Source organism: Pipra filicauda, unplaced genomic scaffold, assembly GCF_003945595.2.
Source record: "Pipra filicauda isolate LSUMZ 115617 unplaced genomic scaffold, ASM394559v2 scaffold73_size2923735_pilon, whole genome shotgun sequence".
In the NCBI taxonomy this organism is placed as follows: Eukaryota; Metazoa; Chordata; class Aves; order Passeriformes; family Pipridae; genus Pipra; species Pipra filicauda.
In genome coordinates, this window is record NW_024104909.1 from 510,241 (window position 1) to 527,406 (window position 17,166).

At 44.8% G+C, this 17,166-nt stretch overlaps 1 protein-coding gene across 4 annotated transcripts in view; it reads left to right on the forward strand.

Moving 5' to 3' along the window:
* The window catches only part of ADCY9 (adenylate cyclase 9), a 97,529-nt gene that overhangs the window by 70,343 nt on the left and 10,020 nt on the right, over positions 1-17,166 (forward strand). For 2 of the 4 annotated variants that reach the window (XR_005566549.1, XR_005566548.1), the window contains exons 7-10: positions 1,896-2,055; positions 5,052-5,200; positions 7,965-8,006; positions 13,830-15,898. Coding sequence is in view for 2 of the 4 variants with exons in the window: in XM_027750867.2 (XP_027606668.1) it covers positions 1,896-2,055; positions 5,052-5,200; positions 7,965-8,006; positions 13,830-15,018 (1,540 nt within the window). In the remaining 2 variants the exon portion in view is untranslated. Of the gene's footprint in view, positions 1-1,895; positions 2,056-5,051; positions 5,201-7,964; positions 8,007-13,829; positions 15,995-17,166 lie in introns of those variants that run through there. The other 2 variants (XM_027750867.2, XM_027750868.2) reach the window with 1 other exon arrangement.

The following is a 17,166-nucleotide window of genomic DNA, read 5'->3' on the forward strand; positions in this document are numbered from 1 at the left end:
TCCCTCTCTCACACTTCAGCCATGGAGATCCTAATCCCAGTCCGCAGGCTTTGGGAGAACGGAACTTTGTTTTTAGAGGCAGATTTGATTTCAGACGTACTTGGTGCTGAGAAAGTAGGGCTGTCACTGAGCACGGGGACAGTTCTGTCATCAGGGTAGGACACTTTATAACCCTTCAGAAACCCCAATTCTTACTCTGCAGAGCCTTTTTTTTTTTTTTTAAATTTTATCTTGCTCTATATCCAGTTTTTAAATTTCAGTGCGTTGTTGGAAACTGTTTCCTGGTGGAATACAGGTATAATTTTTGGTGTGAATGGAAGTCCATTAAACTGAAAACTGGCAAATCTGTGAGCACCCTCTCGTGGGATCCCGGTGTATTACAGCGTATTCCATCCTCCCAAATTTCTCTTTTTAATGCATTTGAGGATAATTTCCAGGCTTGAATGTATTAAAATTAAATAGGTTAAATTAGAGGAGAGCTCTTGATGCTTCAAAAAATGCTTGTGTTCACAAAACTCACAGAAGTCCAGACCAGAGAATTAAAATATCATCCATAAACAATGAATATTTAAAGGTGTGGAATGAGCGTCAAATTCTCATAAAGAAATTTGAATTCAGATGGTTTGTATCAGGCTTTTATCCAGCATAAAACCTTGTATTTCAGACAACAGGGTTAAAAATAAGTGTATTGCTTTTCTCTTTTTAAAACTATGGTGATATGGGGTAATTTATGTAACTTTGAAGATTGGGAATTTCATATTTAGTGTATGTGATACTTTTTTTTTTCAGCTGTGAGCATCTCTGTTTAAAAAAGGTGTAATTCTGTACTGTTTGGGCTCTGCTGTTGTCCAGGAGTACCTGCCCGGACTGAACCTGGGAATTCCACACATCCCATTAATGGCTCTGGATGCAGCTAACTGTGCTCCACTACCTTTTTATGTCTCCATAAAAATAATTAGGCACTTGAACAGCAGTTGCAGTTTTTCTCAAGTGACTAATGTTGAGCTTTGAGAAGGAAGTTATCCCAAGGATTTATTTCTGTGGATAAATAATAGTTTTCCATGCAATGCCCTTGAGCATTGAGCATCCTTTTACCGTCCCTTATTCATTTCGGCAATTAGAGCTGCTCTCATTAAGGAGCCTCTCCGCTGAGCTCCTCTCCAGAGCTCTCCCAGTTGGCTCCCTCAGCTCTTCACAGGTTGGGGCCGTGGTTTCATCGGCAGCTCGAGGCGGGAGCCGTTCCTTCCCTGTGTGCCGGGTGGGATCCAACTGGGATGCTGTGCTGGCTCCCAAGGAACGGGGTGGGTGCCAGCTGGCCCACGAGGGGCTCAGCCCAACTGCTTCTCCAGCTCTGCTCCTGCCAGGCTGCCAGAGCTCAGCCCACGCTCCTCTTCCCCTTCCCTAATGAGAGGGAACGGAGCCTGGCTGCAGACGGGGTGGTTGCAACTGGGAGAACTGGTTTTGGTTGCAGTGGGATGGAGCTGCACAGCCCTGGCTGCTGGAGCTGTTAGTGGGGTGCACAGCGCTGCTTTTCAGACATTTCTGCTGTTATTTTCAGTCATTTTGATTTGTAAAGGCTTCCTCTCTCCCTGCCTGCTTTATTTATGAATGGAGAGAAGTCTTCCCTGTGCTTAACCATCCAAGTGAGTGAAATTTGGCTTTCAGTTTGCCTCCTCGAAGCCCCCATCCCGAGGCTCTCCCTGCTGGAGCAAACACCCAGTCATCTGTCGGCAAAGGTGGATTATTCCCTGGAATCACCAGCAGGTGCTGTGGGTGTAACACACCGTGGTTGCTCCCACGGCCCAAGTGAGGGATCTGAATTCCTGCAGGTAGATCAGAGGCAGGGGGTGATGTGCTGCAGTTAACGCCCCGCTCCGTGATTTCCTGTGTTCCAGGATGGCGTTCTTTCTGGAGGAGGTGATGACTTGCACCAAGCGTCTCCTGGAGGTGATATCTGGCTGGCTGCCTCGACATTTTTTCGGCGCAATCCTGGTTTCTCTCCCGGCTCTTGCAGTTTTTTCACACTTCACCTCTGATTTTGAAACAAATATACATGTAAGTTGTCGAACTCCGGTTCCGTAATGTGATGTTTTGGATGGAACAAAGCTTGCTGTTTGCCTGCCGCCTTCCTCCACCTCCCCGCGCTTTACATCTGTTTGATACGGATCCCTTGGAGGGAGAGGGCTTTGTGGATGAGGGAATTCCTGGTTTGTTATGTAAATACGGTCGCGGCTGCTTTGAAAACTCTCAGACAAAAGAGGAGAGCCAAACCTTGAAATGCCTGTGACTTACCTACCTTTTTTTTCTTAGACCAAAGCACTTCTGCAGGGGTTTATTCGAGACAGTGCAAGGAGTTTATCTCAGGCTTGTGGATCTAGGCTGGATTTGGAGTTTCTAGGTGGACGTGTTGTGTGGTTACTGAATCTCAGCAGTGAGAACAGTATTAGTGGTGGGTGTTTGGGCTTTGCAGAGTGAGATGGAGGAACTCAAAGGAGAGAGAGAGCTCTGAGTGCCTAGAAATGATCATTGCAGGAGCTATGGAAGTGGTCAAAGGAATGCAATACCTGCCTTCTGAAAAGGAACAGAAAGAAATGTGCATATTTAGCCCAGACACAGAGATCCACAGGGAATTTGATGTCTCTGTTAATGAGAGCATTCAGAAGGGGAGAACAAGGGGTTAAATATTCAAAGAATTTCACATAAATTCTGTAAATTCTGTGAATTTATAGAATCCCAGAATGGTTGGGGTTGGAAGGGACCTTAAAGGTCATCTCTTTCCAGCCCCCCTACCATGGGCAGTGATGAGAAGGGGGAAGAACAGTTTAATTTAAAGGCCAACTGTAGCATAAAATCAGGGCTTTAAAACTGTGAATAAAATGGCCTCAAACTAGAGATGAAAGTTTGTTTCTCTGCAAGTTTCTCTTCAGAGCACAGTGATCCTTTCCAGGAGCTTCAGGGAATTGCTTCACAAAGCTCCTCCTATTTCAGGGCTCTGGGTGTAGGTAATGGCCAGATCCTCCTCACTCTTCCTATCACAGCTTATTCCTGGCTTTTGGGAAGTGTTTGTTCCATGGGAACATGTGACCACGTGTTTTTTGGTCCTTGCTGATTTAAACACATATCCCGTGGTTATCACAGTCACAGGAGAGTGTGTTTGACATTCTGTTACATCCCATGTTTAAAACCATTCTGCAGCTTCCACCTTTTGGAACTTTGCTTAAGAATTTTTAAGCAGGAAATTTGTTTTTTGTTAGTTCAGTTTAATGATGGTCTTCCTCCTACATGATTATCAGTAAATCAGTTGTAGGAATGTCTTCTTTAAAGTGAAGGGACCCAAAAACCTTCAAATCTGTCCATTGGTTTTGATATCATCCCATTCATCACCATCCTTGATCATCTCTCCAAATGTTTAAAAATAATAAAAAATGTTAAAAACCTTTATTGGTGTGTTCTCAATACCTGTTCAGGACAGGCTGAGTCGAAACACTTGAGGCAGCAGCAGTAAAATGGTGATTTACATCACCAAACTGAGAATGAACTTTGCTTTCTTTCCTCTTGCAGGTCCTCCAGAGTCGTGGGGCTGTTGGCTCCCTCTCCAAGAGATGTCCCAACTCGGCTTGTGCTCAGTGTTTCCACACTCATGGAGCTCTAGGAAATGGAGTCAATCTATAGAGGGTCAGGTAAGTGTCCTATTTTACTATGACATGGTTTTGCAAAGTTTTTTTTTATTCATAGCATTTTATACCCTCCCTGGATATAAAATAATTAAAATGAAAATTAACAAAAAAACAGCCATTAAAAAAAAAAAAAACTTTCCAAAGCCATGCATCCATAGTAAAATCCAGCACATCCTGACCCTCTATAGGCTGGCTTCATGCTGGGGCATCACTTGGAGTGAGAACCAGTGCTCTGCCACTTTAGGAGACCTGAAATGGGGGGAAAAAAGTAAGTTTAAGTTATGGTTTTTTATGGACACTTCTGAAACTCCTTTTATCTGCTTTTGAGTCATTTCAAAAAACCAACAACTGTGCTTGTGGTTTAAAAATGGTAAATTATGTAAGGTTTTTTTCCCATACTCTGTGTCTGCTCTGAATCACATGTTTGTTTGTTGTGCTACAGGATTGCAGTGTCTGTGCTTCAGCTGTACAGGAAATGTAAAATTAAAAAAAAAAGAGATTATTAATGAAGAGATTGTTATTAAAAATAAAAGAAAGGGAGAGAATGATCATTTCATGCTGTAAAACGCAGCATAAAGCTAGAACAGAACTCCCTAATGCAAGTGTGGAGTCTCTGTTTTAGCTTGGATGGTCATGAATATTCTTGTTAAAACCAAAATTGGCACATCAGCCTGAGAGTTTTGACCACTGTAGGATTGTATCTCAGGGACACGAAGGTGTTCTGGGCAATGTGTTTTCTGATAAAGTTGTGGGAAAGGGATCAGGCATTTGGAACAGAAAATGTAAAATTGTCCTTGCAAATTGGCACAAGTGGTCGTGTCACAAAGTGTCCATTGACAATGACCAATACCTGCCTTTTGTTGCCAAGGCAGATCTTTTCTTTTCAACCTGAGTTCCCCTGTTGCTGATCAGTGTGAAGTGTTTTTAAAAACAGGCAGGTGGGTGAAGTTGCATTCCACATTTTCAGTGCAGAGGAACTTTGATATTCAGTTTAAAACAGACAGGATCTAACCCCAGCAGTGGAGTGGAGGTTGCCCTGAATATTTACCTTTTTTTAAAATGTTATTTTGTTTTAACAAGAAGAGGCACTGAGCTTTTTGCAAAGGTAAGCTGGAGGCATTGAAAGTCGCTGAAATAACTGTGTCACGCAGTGATACAAAACTCCACCCAGGGGAAACTACCAGGGTGGCCAACTACCTGTGCTAAAAATTGTCTTGCCCTTGGAAGGGAAGATGTCCATCTTCACGTGCTGACTCCTGATGCACCATAACACAGATGGAATCAGACCCTTCTGCTCCCTGTGCCCCTTTCTCCCTGGCGTTGGTGCCCGAGGGCGCCGGGCAGCCGCTGACTCGCTCTCTCTCTCTGTTGCAGTACACCATGTTCATGTGTTGTGCCATTCTCATCACCATTGTGCAGTACTGTAACTTCTGCCAGCTCAGCTCCTGGATGAGATCCCTGCTGGCAACTGTGGTGGGAGCAGTGCTGCTCATCCTGCTCTACGTCTCCCTGTGCCCGGACAGGTGAGTGTCCCCCCAGCCCCGCACGCTCCGCGCCAGGGGAACGTGGTCGGGGTCCTGCACCACTGCAGTGAGGATCTGGTGCACAGGATTGTACCACCTGCCGTGACTTTCTCCACCACCTCAGCTTCAGTAATTTTATTTCTGCGTCGTTTATTTTTTCTAAGGTTTTCAGGATGGTGCCTGAGGGCCCTCTCCTGTGTGACACTGTCCTCACCTCGTGTGCTTCAAGGGCACTTGTATGTTATCAGGCCCATAGAATTGCCTTTTACCATTCCTTTGATAATCTGTCTTATTAAGGAGCTTCCCAGGTATTTGGTGGTGCCAGAGAGCCCAGATGTTCCCCCACACCTCCCTGGATTTATTTTTGCCCTTAGGAACCGTGTGTTTTTCTTCCACCACCTCCCTCAATGCACTGGTTTCATTTCTCACTTTCCTGCCTTTTCAGAGGATGCTGCAGGACAGTAACCAGGAGAATCAACATAATGCAGCTTCTGTGCAATAACCCCAAGTTATTTCAGTTTTCCTCTGATAAGCAGTTTTCCCCAAGGAGATATTGTTTGTAGTATTCTCCTGTTTTCTTGCCAAGAGAGTCAAGGGGGTCTTTCCAGCCTTCCACTCCTATTGGCAAAATTTTATAATTTACTTGCACTTCTCATTGGCTTAAGACCTCTCAGAGCCTTTGGCTCTCCTGGGATGGACTTTGCAAGGTCTTCTGCTAGATCAGTCTAGTTCCTCCTCTTCTTCAGAGACCTGCTGTATCATATGTTGAAAAACATGAAAAAAACCCCAAACAAACCAGAAAGAGTTGGCAGATATATGTTTTATGTGAGTATTTAGCTTTAATCCCCTCTTGAAGTATCTTCAGTAGGTACTTTTAATCTTGATTTAATTTATATTAAAAAAAGGGGGAGCATAAAGGTCACCCCTTACAGCTGTTCACAGCTGTGATTTGGAGGTGGCTGTAAGGGTTGTGGGAAGAAAAATCTTTCCTTTGAAAAAAATAACAGAGCTGGAGTTAGTTGACAAATGATTTCTAGGTCATACTGGACTAAAGAAAAATCCCTTTCTTGTCAGTCTGCAGAGCACTCAGGCAAGGAGGGCAGGACAGTTCTTTCCAGCCTCAGTGGAGGGAAGGAGTGTCTGAGTTCTGGAGACTCCCCTTTCTCCTCATGGATTTGTCCCACTGGGTTTAGGTTCCCTGTGTAGCCAACACTGTCTGTCCTCCAGCACTGAACAGGAACTCCCAGGAACAAAGATGACTTTCTCCCATAGCTTTTCCCTTGGTGGCACTGATGCTTTCACTGGCCAGCCACCAGCTTCACTGAGAGCCGTGGAATCACAGAATCCTTTAGGTTGGAAAAGCCCTCTTGAGATCATGGAGTCTGACTGTTCCCAGCACTAACCATTTCCCAAGTGCCACATCCACGTGGCTTTTAAATCCCTCCAGGGATGGGGACTCCACCACTGCCCTGAGCAGCTGTACCAGGGCCTGACCACCCCTTCCATGAGGAAATTTTCCCAATATCCAACCTCAACCTCCCCTGGCACAACTTGAGGCTCTTTCCTCTTGTCCTGTCCCTTGTTCCCTGGGAGCAGAGCCTGACCCCCTCAGCCCCAGGTTTGGTTTTTCAGGGAAGTCAGTGAAGAGCAAACCCTTGATGCCAGTCCTTGACTCCCTGGTTACTGTTCCATAATTCCCCAGGCAGGAGTTCTTGCAGCTCCTTCAGCTCCACACGTGCTGGGGTGTCTGCACAGAGCTGACATGACACAGCCACCTTTGAAAGAGGGTAATAGAATATACTTGTGCACAAGCTCTGTGTTAGGACTTTGTGCAGAAAGAAACACAAAACTGGGGGTTTTCACTGCCTTTCAACTTTATTAAGGGATGGGGGAAGGCTGTTCCAAAGCACAGAAGTGGAGGCCTTGCTGTGGTGTGAGTTCACAGCATCAGCTTTTGCTGAGTGCTGGAGGGGTTCTGTGAATGTTGAAAAACCATTATCTTAAGAAATGTTGCTAATGATAGTGTTCTTCCACCTCAGATCTGAAAAGGTGCTTGATAGAAGTTTTCCTGAACAAAACTAATACAGGCTGAATTAGTGAAACCCATAAATTCTGTTTCTTAATATTCATCTTTTTGTTCCTCTCTTACCATGAATCTGGATAATATTTTTTGTCACAGTGGTTGTTGCAGCTTTGTCTGCACCACAGATGGATCCATCCTGCATGTTTCTTTACTTCTTTTAAAGATGTAACTAACCCTGAGAATTTGATACTCTCTTAATATTTGAAAAAGTACGCGAACTACTTATTTCCTGTAATGGCATCTTCAAAAAAACCTGTGTTTATTAGGCATTTGTTTGTTTGTTTGTTTGTTTGTTTGGAGCAGTTGGGGTTTGGGGTTTTGGGGTTTATTTTTAAAATCTTTGTACTGTGTGCTCAGATAAGATGAAGGCATAACCAAGTTTTAGAGTTCTGAGATTGCTCCTCCCTGTTTCCCAGGTAAGATGGGATTGTTTAACAATTACTCACTCCAGGAACCATCAGTTTCCCTTTGCAGGGATTTGCATCTCTGGCTGGTTCCTTCTTTTGAGCCAAAAGAGCAGAGAAGTCGTGTTCAAACAAAGATTTTTGAAGCTGATCAGGTGTGTGGTGCAGTTATTGGCCCATATAACAGAGCAGTTTAACATTCTCTCTGAAATTCTGCAGGATGGTTTGTTTATTGCTTTAACCTCCCCTCTGAAATCAGTGCTTTTTTTAATTTCAGCTCCATGGAAACTCCTCATCTAGATTTGGCACAGAACTTTAGGTAAGCTTTATATAAACTTACTATCTTTATGTTTAGGGATGGAAACATTTTCAGTGAATTATATGTAGCAAGATTTTGCATCCACAGTAATAGCTTGGGAGTTCAACAAATTGGTTCAGCAGGTTGCGTTTAAGCTCTTCATATGTGTAATTTCCTTTACAGGGGACTTGGGTATGACCAAAACTCATCAGAGCTGATGCTGCAGTCAGAGTTGTGTAATGATATTTTCTCTTTAAATTGGATTTCTAGGAAATAGAACTGTGGAGGAGCTCTATAAAACAGCATCTGTTTTTCTGGTAGTAGCAGTTTTTAGAGCATTATCTGTACATCACAAGCTGTTTATTTGGTTCACTTGGCTTGTTTGCACCATTCAGGAGCAGTGTGAGTTGGATGCTCCCACAGCTGGACGGGGGAGAATTCCCCGTGGGAGAGGAGCTTCTGCTGGAAAAGCTGGATGTGCAGCCAGGTGCCTTCCCAAGATGAGATGTGACAGTCTGGGACTGGCTGTCACCTCTGCTCACCTGGGCAGAGCAGCAAAAGAAAATTGAGAGCAAAGGAAAATTTTAGCCCCCAGACTTTCAAACAATCAAACAAAAATCTCTTCCTGGGTTATTAATGGCCCCTTAAAAATGAACACGTTAAAGATTCACTCTGATTATTTCAGTGTTGAATTTCTCATGGGTTTTATTGCAAGTTTTGCAATACCATTTTTAAAGTGTTTTTACTTGTCTTTGGTATTAGATAATTATGTGTTTGCTAATGACAAGTTTGGGGACAATACTGGGGTCATGCTGTGCTTGACTGAACTACTAACCCTGTGGGTATGGGACTCAGTAATTCATCTCAAATGGGTTTTCAGGAGCATGATGCCTTTCCTGGGAGTATGTGTCAAAAAAAAATTACTTTTTAAAACCTGTCATCTCCATGAATTCTGTGATAGTGGGGAAAACACGTGGGTTTAGTACAGAGAGATGGCAACTGGGCTTTCACATTAGGTGTTTCTTCACCAAAGAGTCAGCACTTCAGTGTTGGGGTTTGGGGGGCTTTGGGTTTTCTTACACGGGTTTTCTTTCTTCATGGCTTTGATTCATAAAGGTGACTTCATTTTCACAGCAGAATTCCAGTTCACTGAATCCAGAATGGAAATTTAAAGCCAAAAGAAGAGACAGCTTGATTTTTTTTATAAACAAACTCTGCAAGGAACTTGCTGTAAAGGCAATGAACAAAGTATTAAAGTGTGGTGATCACTCCAATAATGTCTTAGGATCAGTCCAGGTTTGGATCCTTAGTGGTTTATTATTAGTTTGTGAAATCACCAAAGCTCTTGTGCTGCTCAGAATTACAAACCTCTTCCCCAACAGGCTCCCAACCAGCTGTTAATCACTACTAAGTAATTCATCCTGCCTTAAATCATTAACAACCAGGTCTTCCCCTCGATGACAGAAATCTGTGAAAAAATCAGTTATCAAGCATACAAGTATTTTTCTTCCATAAATACACAACTTTTAAGTCACTACAGGTGAAGGTGAGAGTTGGTGAGAGACCAAACCACGGATGTCACCGAGCAGGCGTGGAACGGGCTCTGCCTCTGTGCAAAGTCTGACTTGGGATTTAAAGGCCAAATAAGGCAGTGACCAAAAGATCTCGTTCATTAAACATTTCTAAACCTAATTTTACACTTTTCCTTTGGAGGTGTGCTGGGTTTGTATGTTGTCTGTGCTCCTTTATTTGGGGAAGAGACACATGTGCATGAGCTAATACTGCTTAGCACTACCCCTCAGTCCAGGCTCCACTGGACCTGACGCTGCCTAAACTTGTAAATTAACAAGTATTGGAAGTTAAAAGAGAGAACTGGGAGTTAACCCTGTTCTGTTTCTACCATTAAACAGAATTTGGCTTCTTTTTCAGGGCTCTTTTACTGTACATTATTGTGTACCACATTTCTCGAGTGCTGTGCGGACAGAATCTCCCCTTTTCCTGGTGATGGACTAATAAAAAGGTGAAACTCCCTTATCCTCACACACTTTTTTTTGCAGCACCTTTCTCATGGAATTAAAAAAATCAGGTTCTTTTCTCACCCCAGTCACTGCAAAAGCTTTCCTGTGTTCTGAGAGGGCCAAACAAAGTTATGTTTTGCCTTTAATGAGGTTGTTCCCTTTCCTTGATCAAGAATCAAGATAATATTAATCTGCCTAGGAGGAGAGACACTAGCAATGGTAATAAAGTCTTAGCACAAAGTTAATCTCTGGATTGTCCATTAATCAAAATATGGAATCTGCCTTGTTTTCCAGACAGCCAAGTTGTTCAGCCCAAAGGATGCAACCGTAAACTTTGTCTTTTAAGCAGGAAATAGTTCCCATTTTCATTCATTCCTTACCTCAGAGCAGGTGGGGGGTATTGTTTTCCACTGTGGCTGCTTGAGGAGGATCAGCAATAGGGAGGACTGAAATCTCTTGGTTGTAGGGAGGGGTTTATAGGCATCAGTAACACTTTGTTCATTGAAAGCAGCACTTTGATCCCCTTTTCCTCTCCATTCCTCTACTGCATTCTTCTCTCAGATTCAGCAGGCAGGCATCCTCCTTAGATATAGCAAGATATCCAAATCCAGACAGGGGTTACTGGCTCAGAAGCAAACTGGCTTTCCAAAACTATAAGTGGAAAGCCATTATCTTTGTGATTTGTGATCGAGATCCTATCTCTGGAGCTCTCACTTGTTCCATATTCACACAGCCTGGATGGAGGTGCCAAGTTAATAGTGAGGTGGCTGTGCCAGGCAGCACTTCACCAGTTTGAGTTAAAGGAACTAAGATTTCAATTTGAATGACTTCTAAAATTCATTTTCTGCTGCGGCAGCTCATAAAAAAGTAGAATTTGAGGAGGGAGGTGATCCTTTCTGTTAGAGCTGTGGGGTTTTTTTCTTCTTTTCATTCTAAAGGGTGACTCCAGGTCATCACTGCTGACTGACTTGTGAGGTGATTTATAGTCCTGTGGGTCCTGTAGCCTGCTCACTGGGACACCCAGAAATTTGCTTTGCAAATGAGGACGACGTAATGGCTCTCTGCTCCAGGCTGGAATCAGGGCTTTCCATACTGATGCTTCCAGCAGTCCCAGCGGGATAAAAACGCCTGCTCTGGAGAAGACTCTGCACCTTCTTTTTTGGGATCCCAACCCATTCCTTATTAATGAAATCAGGTCAGAGAACAGTGAGTCACTCCCTGCACATGGAGATCTCCGGGTTGGAGCCCACATGGCAAAGAGGGTCAGGCTGGTGCTGAGGAGGTGATTGAGAGCTCACAGATGCCAGAGCTTCAGGAATGGGCAATGGGAGGCAGCAGGTCCTTCCCAGAAAGCAGGTCGTGCCTTCCACTTCTCCTAATGTACCATTTGTGGCTCTCACCTAATTCATTGGAGAGGAGTTAAAGTACTTTGAGGAGTGTTTTGTACAACAAAGTGTAAATAAAAAGCCTTTAGTGACTGAAATAAATCCCTGTGGCGGGGATGTCTGATGTTACAGAGGATTATCTGGATCAAACTTGTACTCTCAAAGGAGTAACATAATCATTGCTCAGATCCTCTCACAGGTCTCTGCCCACAAGATGCAGGAAATAACAAACTCAGATTCTGAAAAGAACATGAATTGTTTTTCTTAAACAAGATCCTTTCCCCAACCTTTTTTTTTATTTTCCAAGATCTTTTCTCTCACTTACCCTCCCCTCATTTTGTTTTATAAGCCCGTCAAGCTGGGAGGTTATTTTGCCACCTGCAAAATAGGTAGCAAGGATTGTATTTCAGGAATTGTTCCCATTCTAGACATTAATTATAGAATCATTTAGGCAGGAAAAGACCCCTAAGATCAGGGAATTGTAGAATATCCTGAGTTGAAAGGGACCAACATGGATCATCAAGTCAACCACTAACCCAAGACTGCCAAGACCACCACTAAACCATGTCTTTGGCTTAGTCTCTGACTTGTCTTTCAAGGGAGGAAATAATTAGGTTCATAACAGAGGATCTGTTGAGAAAAGTAGCTGTAAGTTACAGGAAACCGATGGTGGGGACCTACTTTGAGCTGGGCATATCTCCTCCTTTCATTGTTCCCTCCTGAAGAGGGAATAAAATGAACATACCTTCCCTTCTCCTGGGAGAAGCATATTCACGGTAGAAAACAAAAGGAGTAATTTCCAGTATAATATGTTGTCTTATCTTTAATCTGAAATCCAATCTGCACACTCTGTATTGCAAATATTTTACTTACAGGGAGCTCTTTTCCCTGTAGAAACAAAGACCACGGCACAGAGAAATGTTTTCAGAGATGGGGCACGTTCATCTGTTCCACAGCTGTGCTGTGGTTTTGCTTCGTTACACTTTTCTGTCAATCCAGAATTTGAGAATGAAACTCAAAAAAAGAAACCGTGTCTCTAATAAAGCTCAGTTCTAAAATATTTCCAAAGTGGAAGCCTGTCCCCCATGAACAGAGAGAAAGAAAATGAGCTGAGAAATGTTTTCATGTGCTCTAGGAACAAATTCAGCCTCCTTCTTCTTGAGCTGTTGCTCCAGTTGTGCTCTGAGTTTTAAACTCTTCATACCTTCATAAAGAAATGGAGGCACTGAGCTTGGATTGCCTTTCTGGTTCTCAAGGAGAAAGGTTTGATGTGACACTTTCCCTTAAAAAAAACATCTCTTAACTTGGAAAACTTCAGCACATGTCTGCTCATATCAAATCTTAAACTTTGGCATAATGTTATACAAAAAAATGCAGTTGGGTGCCTGCAGAAATGACTGGGTGCCAAGCTGTCTGGGTTTAGCCTTGGTTTCTAGGATTACATAGGTGGGGCCTTCTCAGATTCAATTTGTGTCTTTGCCTCTCTCCAGAAAGTTGAGATTGTAGAGTGCAGATGTCTCCTCGTCAGGGGCGGTTTGGCACTGGCAGATGCTCCATCAGCGCTTCATGATCTGCACAGGCAGGCGACAAACTGTCGAAAGGCTCTGAAATATTGCTCTCAATCTCTGTGAGACAGGAGTTTTTTATTATTTTATGTATTCTTGGCACTTTGAGAAACTTTCTGTCTCCACCATGAAGAGCCTCAGCGGTTTTATCATAGAAAAGATGTCAGCCCAGAGCTCCATACTCTCCACTTCCATGCAGTTCATAGAACCACAGACTGGTTTGGGTTGGAAGGACCTAAAAGATCATCTCATCCCAACCCCCTGCCATGGGGGTTCTCCATGACCTGTTTTGTGCAGTGTTACCTTCTTCCAAACCCTTCATGTGTAGCGTTAAAGGCACACAGCAAAGGTCCTCTTGATGAAGAGATGAGGAAAAGGCACAAGGAACATAAAGCAGATGTTTCTGAATATTGGAGGTAATTCAAAAAGAGGTAAATCCCACAAAACTCACACACACCCCCTCCGTACAGAGGGCACATACCCACAGACATGCACATACCCACAGATATCTGAACACACTAGACATTATTAATTATTATTAAACATTGTATATGCATATTTACATGTATGCTTTTAGTTATGTATTTAGGTATAACGATACCTGTTTCCTTGGTGAAGTCCTTAAAACAGCACTGGGCGACTTCCATGGTGCTGAACCTGACGGTAAGGAAATCATCACTTGTTTAAGAATGAAATTAATTCTTCGGTGTTTTCTTAACAGCAGATGAAGTTCTCAATGCATATTTTATAATTCAGTGTGTAACTGCACTTCCCACACTTCTTTTTCCAGCACAGGATTTCTGTCTCCGGAGCGGCCATGGCAGTGCCCTGACTCTGTGGTTTTAAATGCCCCTGTCTGTTTTTCCCTCTCTCCAGCTCCAGGAAGAGCCCATGCAACAGCTCGGTGCCAGATGACACCAAGAGGCCGGCAGACCTGATTGGTCAGGAGGTGGTTCTGGTTTCCTTCCTCCTGCTGCTCCTGGTCTGGTTTCTGAACCGAGAGTTTGAGGTCAGCTACCGCCTCCACTACCACGGGGACGTGGAGGCCGATCTCCATCGCACCAAAATCCAGAGCATGAGGGATCAAGCTGACTGGTTGCTGAGGAATATTATCCCATACCACGTGGCTGAGCAGTTGAAGGTGTCCCAGAGCTATTCCAAAAACCACGACAGCGGCGGGGTGATCTTTGCCAGCATAGTGAACTTCAGCGAGTTCTACGAGGAGAACTACCAGGGGGGCAAGGAGTGCTACCGAGTCCTGAACGAGCTCATCGGGGATTTCGACGAGCTGCTGAGCAAAGCCCACTACAGCAGCATCGAGAAAATCAAAACCATCGGGGCCACCTACATGGCGGCGTCGGGGCTGAACACCTCGCAGTGCCAGGACAGCAGCCACCCCCACGGGCACCTGCAGACCCTGTTCGAATTTGCCAAAGAAATGATGCGGGTGGTGGACGACTTCAACAACAACATGCTGTGGTTCAATTTTAAGCTCCGAATCGGCTTCAACCACGGCCCCCTCACGGCCGGGGTCATCGGCACCACCAAGCTGCTGTACGACATCTGGGGGGACACGGTGAACATCGCCAGCAGGATGGACACCACCGGCGTCGAGTGCCGCATCCAGGTGAGTGAGGAGAGCTACCGCATCCTCAGCAAGATGGGGTATGACTTTGACTACAGGGGGACGGTCAACGTGAAGGGCAAGGGTCAGATGAAGACCTACCTTTACCCCAAATGCATGGACAACGGGATCGTGCCGCATCACCAGTTGTCCATATCTCCAGACATTCGGGTGCAAGTGGATGGCAGCATTGGGCGGTCTCCCACCGACGAGATTGCCAACCTGGTGCCTTCTGTACAGAATTCTGATAACATAGCCCATGGCACAGATAACTCAGAAAACAAGGACATCCCTCCTTCTGCCAAGAAGCTCCAGAAAGACACGGTGAAGGCAGAGGAGAAGTGCAGGTTCGGCAAAGCCGCGGAGAAGTCTGACTGTGAGGAAGCGGGGACTGAGGAGGTCAATGAACTGACAAAGCTAAATATCTCTAAGAGTGTATGATGCACTGTCAGAGTTGCATGAAGTGCTCTGTCCATAGAAACACACTGACTTTTGCAATTGGCAGTTTTCTTTTTCAAGAGAGACCTTCTCCACACCTGGGTTGTACGTTTGTGTTCATTTCGGCACCTGGGGCTGTGTGGATCACAGCTCCTCAGGGCTTCTTTCCATCCATCTCTCTCCTTCATGCCCCAAATCACATCTCAAGCTCCCCAGCTCCCTGTGCAACCATCTTACAGCTGAGTAGAGGATATTAAGTGCCTTCAGATATACTCCATTGGACTCCCTGTCAAGGTACAGAGGCCCCAAGTGAAATCATAGCTTTGGGTATTTATCTAATTTTAAAGAAAAGAAAAGCTGTGGTTATATCATTTTTATTGTTGTTTCTCACAAAACACTTTTTTTGGCTAATGCAACTCCTTGGGTTTTTTATATCTCTCGGAACAATGTTTTACTGTTATCAGACCTTTTGTATGTAACACACAGACATGTGCATGTATCTACCATATGAGACTGCTATAAAGTGCCAGTAATGCACCACAAGAATGTCTGGGCGAGGGGTGACACACTTTGGGTCGGGCTGGAGGAGGAGTCGTGCCGTGGCTCAGCCTTTAGTTAGGGCAGGAGGAACAGCTGCTGCAGTTCTGTTCTCCTTTACCGATGCTTTCTTCAGCCTCCACGTGCCATCGTGTGCTTTGGATACACTTCTTTTCCATATAGCCAATGAGTTACTGATGTGTGGGAGTGGAATAAGGGTTGGGACAGCACCAGCTCTCGGGACAGGTTTCCAGAAGCAGACAAGAGACCGTGGGAGTGTTGCAGTTCAGGGCTCACGACTCCAACGCCGTTCGGGGTTGCTCCGTGCGTGGCTGAGGTGGCCAAGGTAGGTGACGTCAGTGTCTCTGAGCTGATTGGAGAGAGAGAGAGAGAGAGAGAGAGAGGAAAAAAAAGCAAAATAAATGTTTTGGGAATGCCTTTATTTATTTATTTATCTATTTCATTCCTGTTTGGCTTTTTTTTATTTTCTTTCCTTTGGGGATTTTCGTGTGCGGAAGGGATCAGGAGAGATGGTTCGTGGGTTGGTTTAACGGGAGTAATAAGATGGTGTTTCAGCCTCTTCGAGCTACCAACCACTGTGAGGATGTTACCTTAGGCAATATTTGTTTCCAAGCTGGAGACACTTCAGAAGCCACCAAACGCAGTTGAGTATCCCAGCTTCCCTCTGGACTGAACCAATGGTGCTGCACAATACTTTTCAGGATTTCCCCCCCCACACACTGTGCTTTTGCAGCAGGGAACAGGCCAGCGTGCTCCCTGCGTGCCACTGGAAGCGGGAATGGGGAAAGAGTCCTTGTAGTGAGCTGAGAAGCACAATCATCTCCCAGTCCTGGGGGTGACTCCCTGCAGTCCCTGGGAGCGGGGCCTGCGTGAGCACAGGAGCTGCTGGCACAGAGGGAGCTGTGGGATGGGTGCCATGGGCTGTGCCAGTCTGTCCTCTGCTTCCCTCACCTCCTTCACTGATGTTTGATAATATGGGCTATTCAACTATTCCCGTTCAGCCAACTCCTTGTGACACCAAAAAAACAATTTTTATGCCCAAAAGAAGTTCATCAGCCAGGGAAGAGCTGGGGGAGGGCAGTGCTGCGCTGGCTGCCTGGTGCTGTGGGCTTTGATTCTTTCCATCTGAACTCAAGGCAGAATATATTGATTCTTCTTCTTATCCCTGTGTGATTTTTGGGATATGAGTAATAACTGTATCCATTGTGGAGTTCCTGTTCAGCTGCTGGAGAGCCATCTCCTCTCCATGGTCAGCATGGAGCCCTTGAAGCCTTTCTCAGATGTAAATCTGTGGGATTTCTGGACCTCAGTTAAACAGGGCTCTGCACACTGGTCCCACAAAAGCTGCTGTTTATGCACATCAGTATTCCATTTGATAGGAAAGCTGTTCAGAATTCGTCTTGCTCAATCTGCCAGCACACAAAAATCCAGGGGATCCTCATCCTGGGATCCCTCTGCCACAAGTGCTGTTGCCTGTTTGGAGGCTATTCCTGACGAGCAGCAGCGTGAGGTGTTTGGAGTGCACAGTTTTCCAGCAGCTTCCTTCTCCCTAGGTTACAACTCCCCCCTCCCCAGAGTGAGTTGCACTTCCAA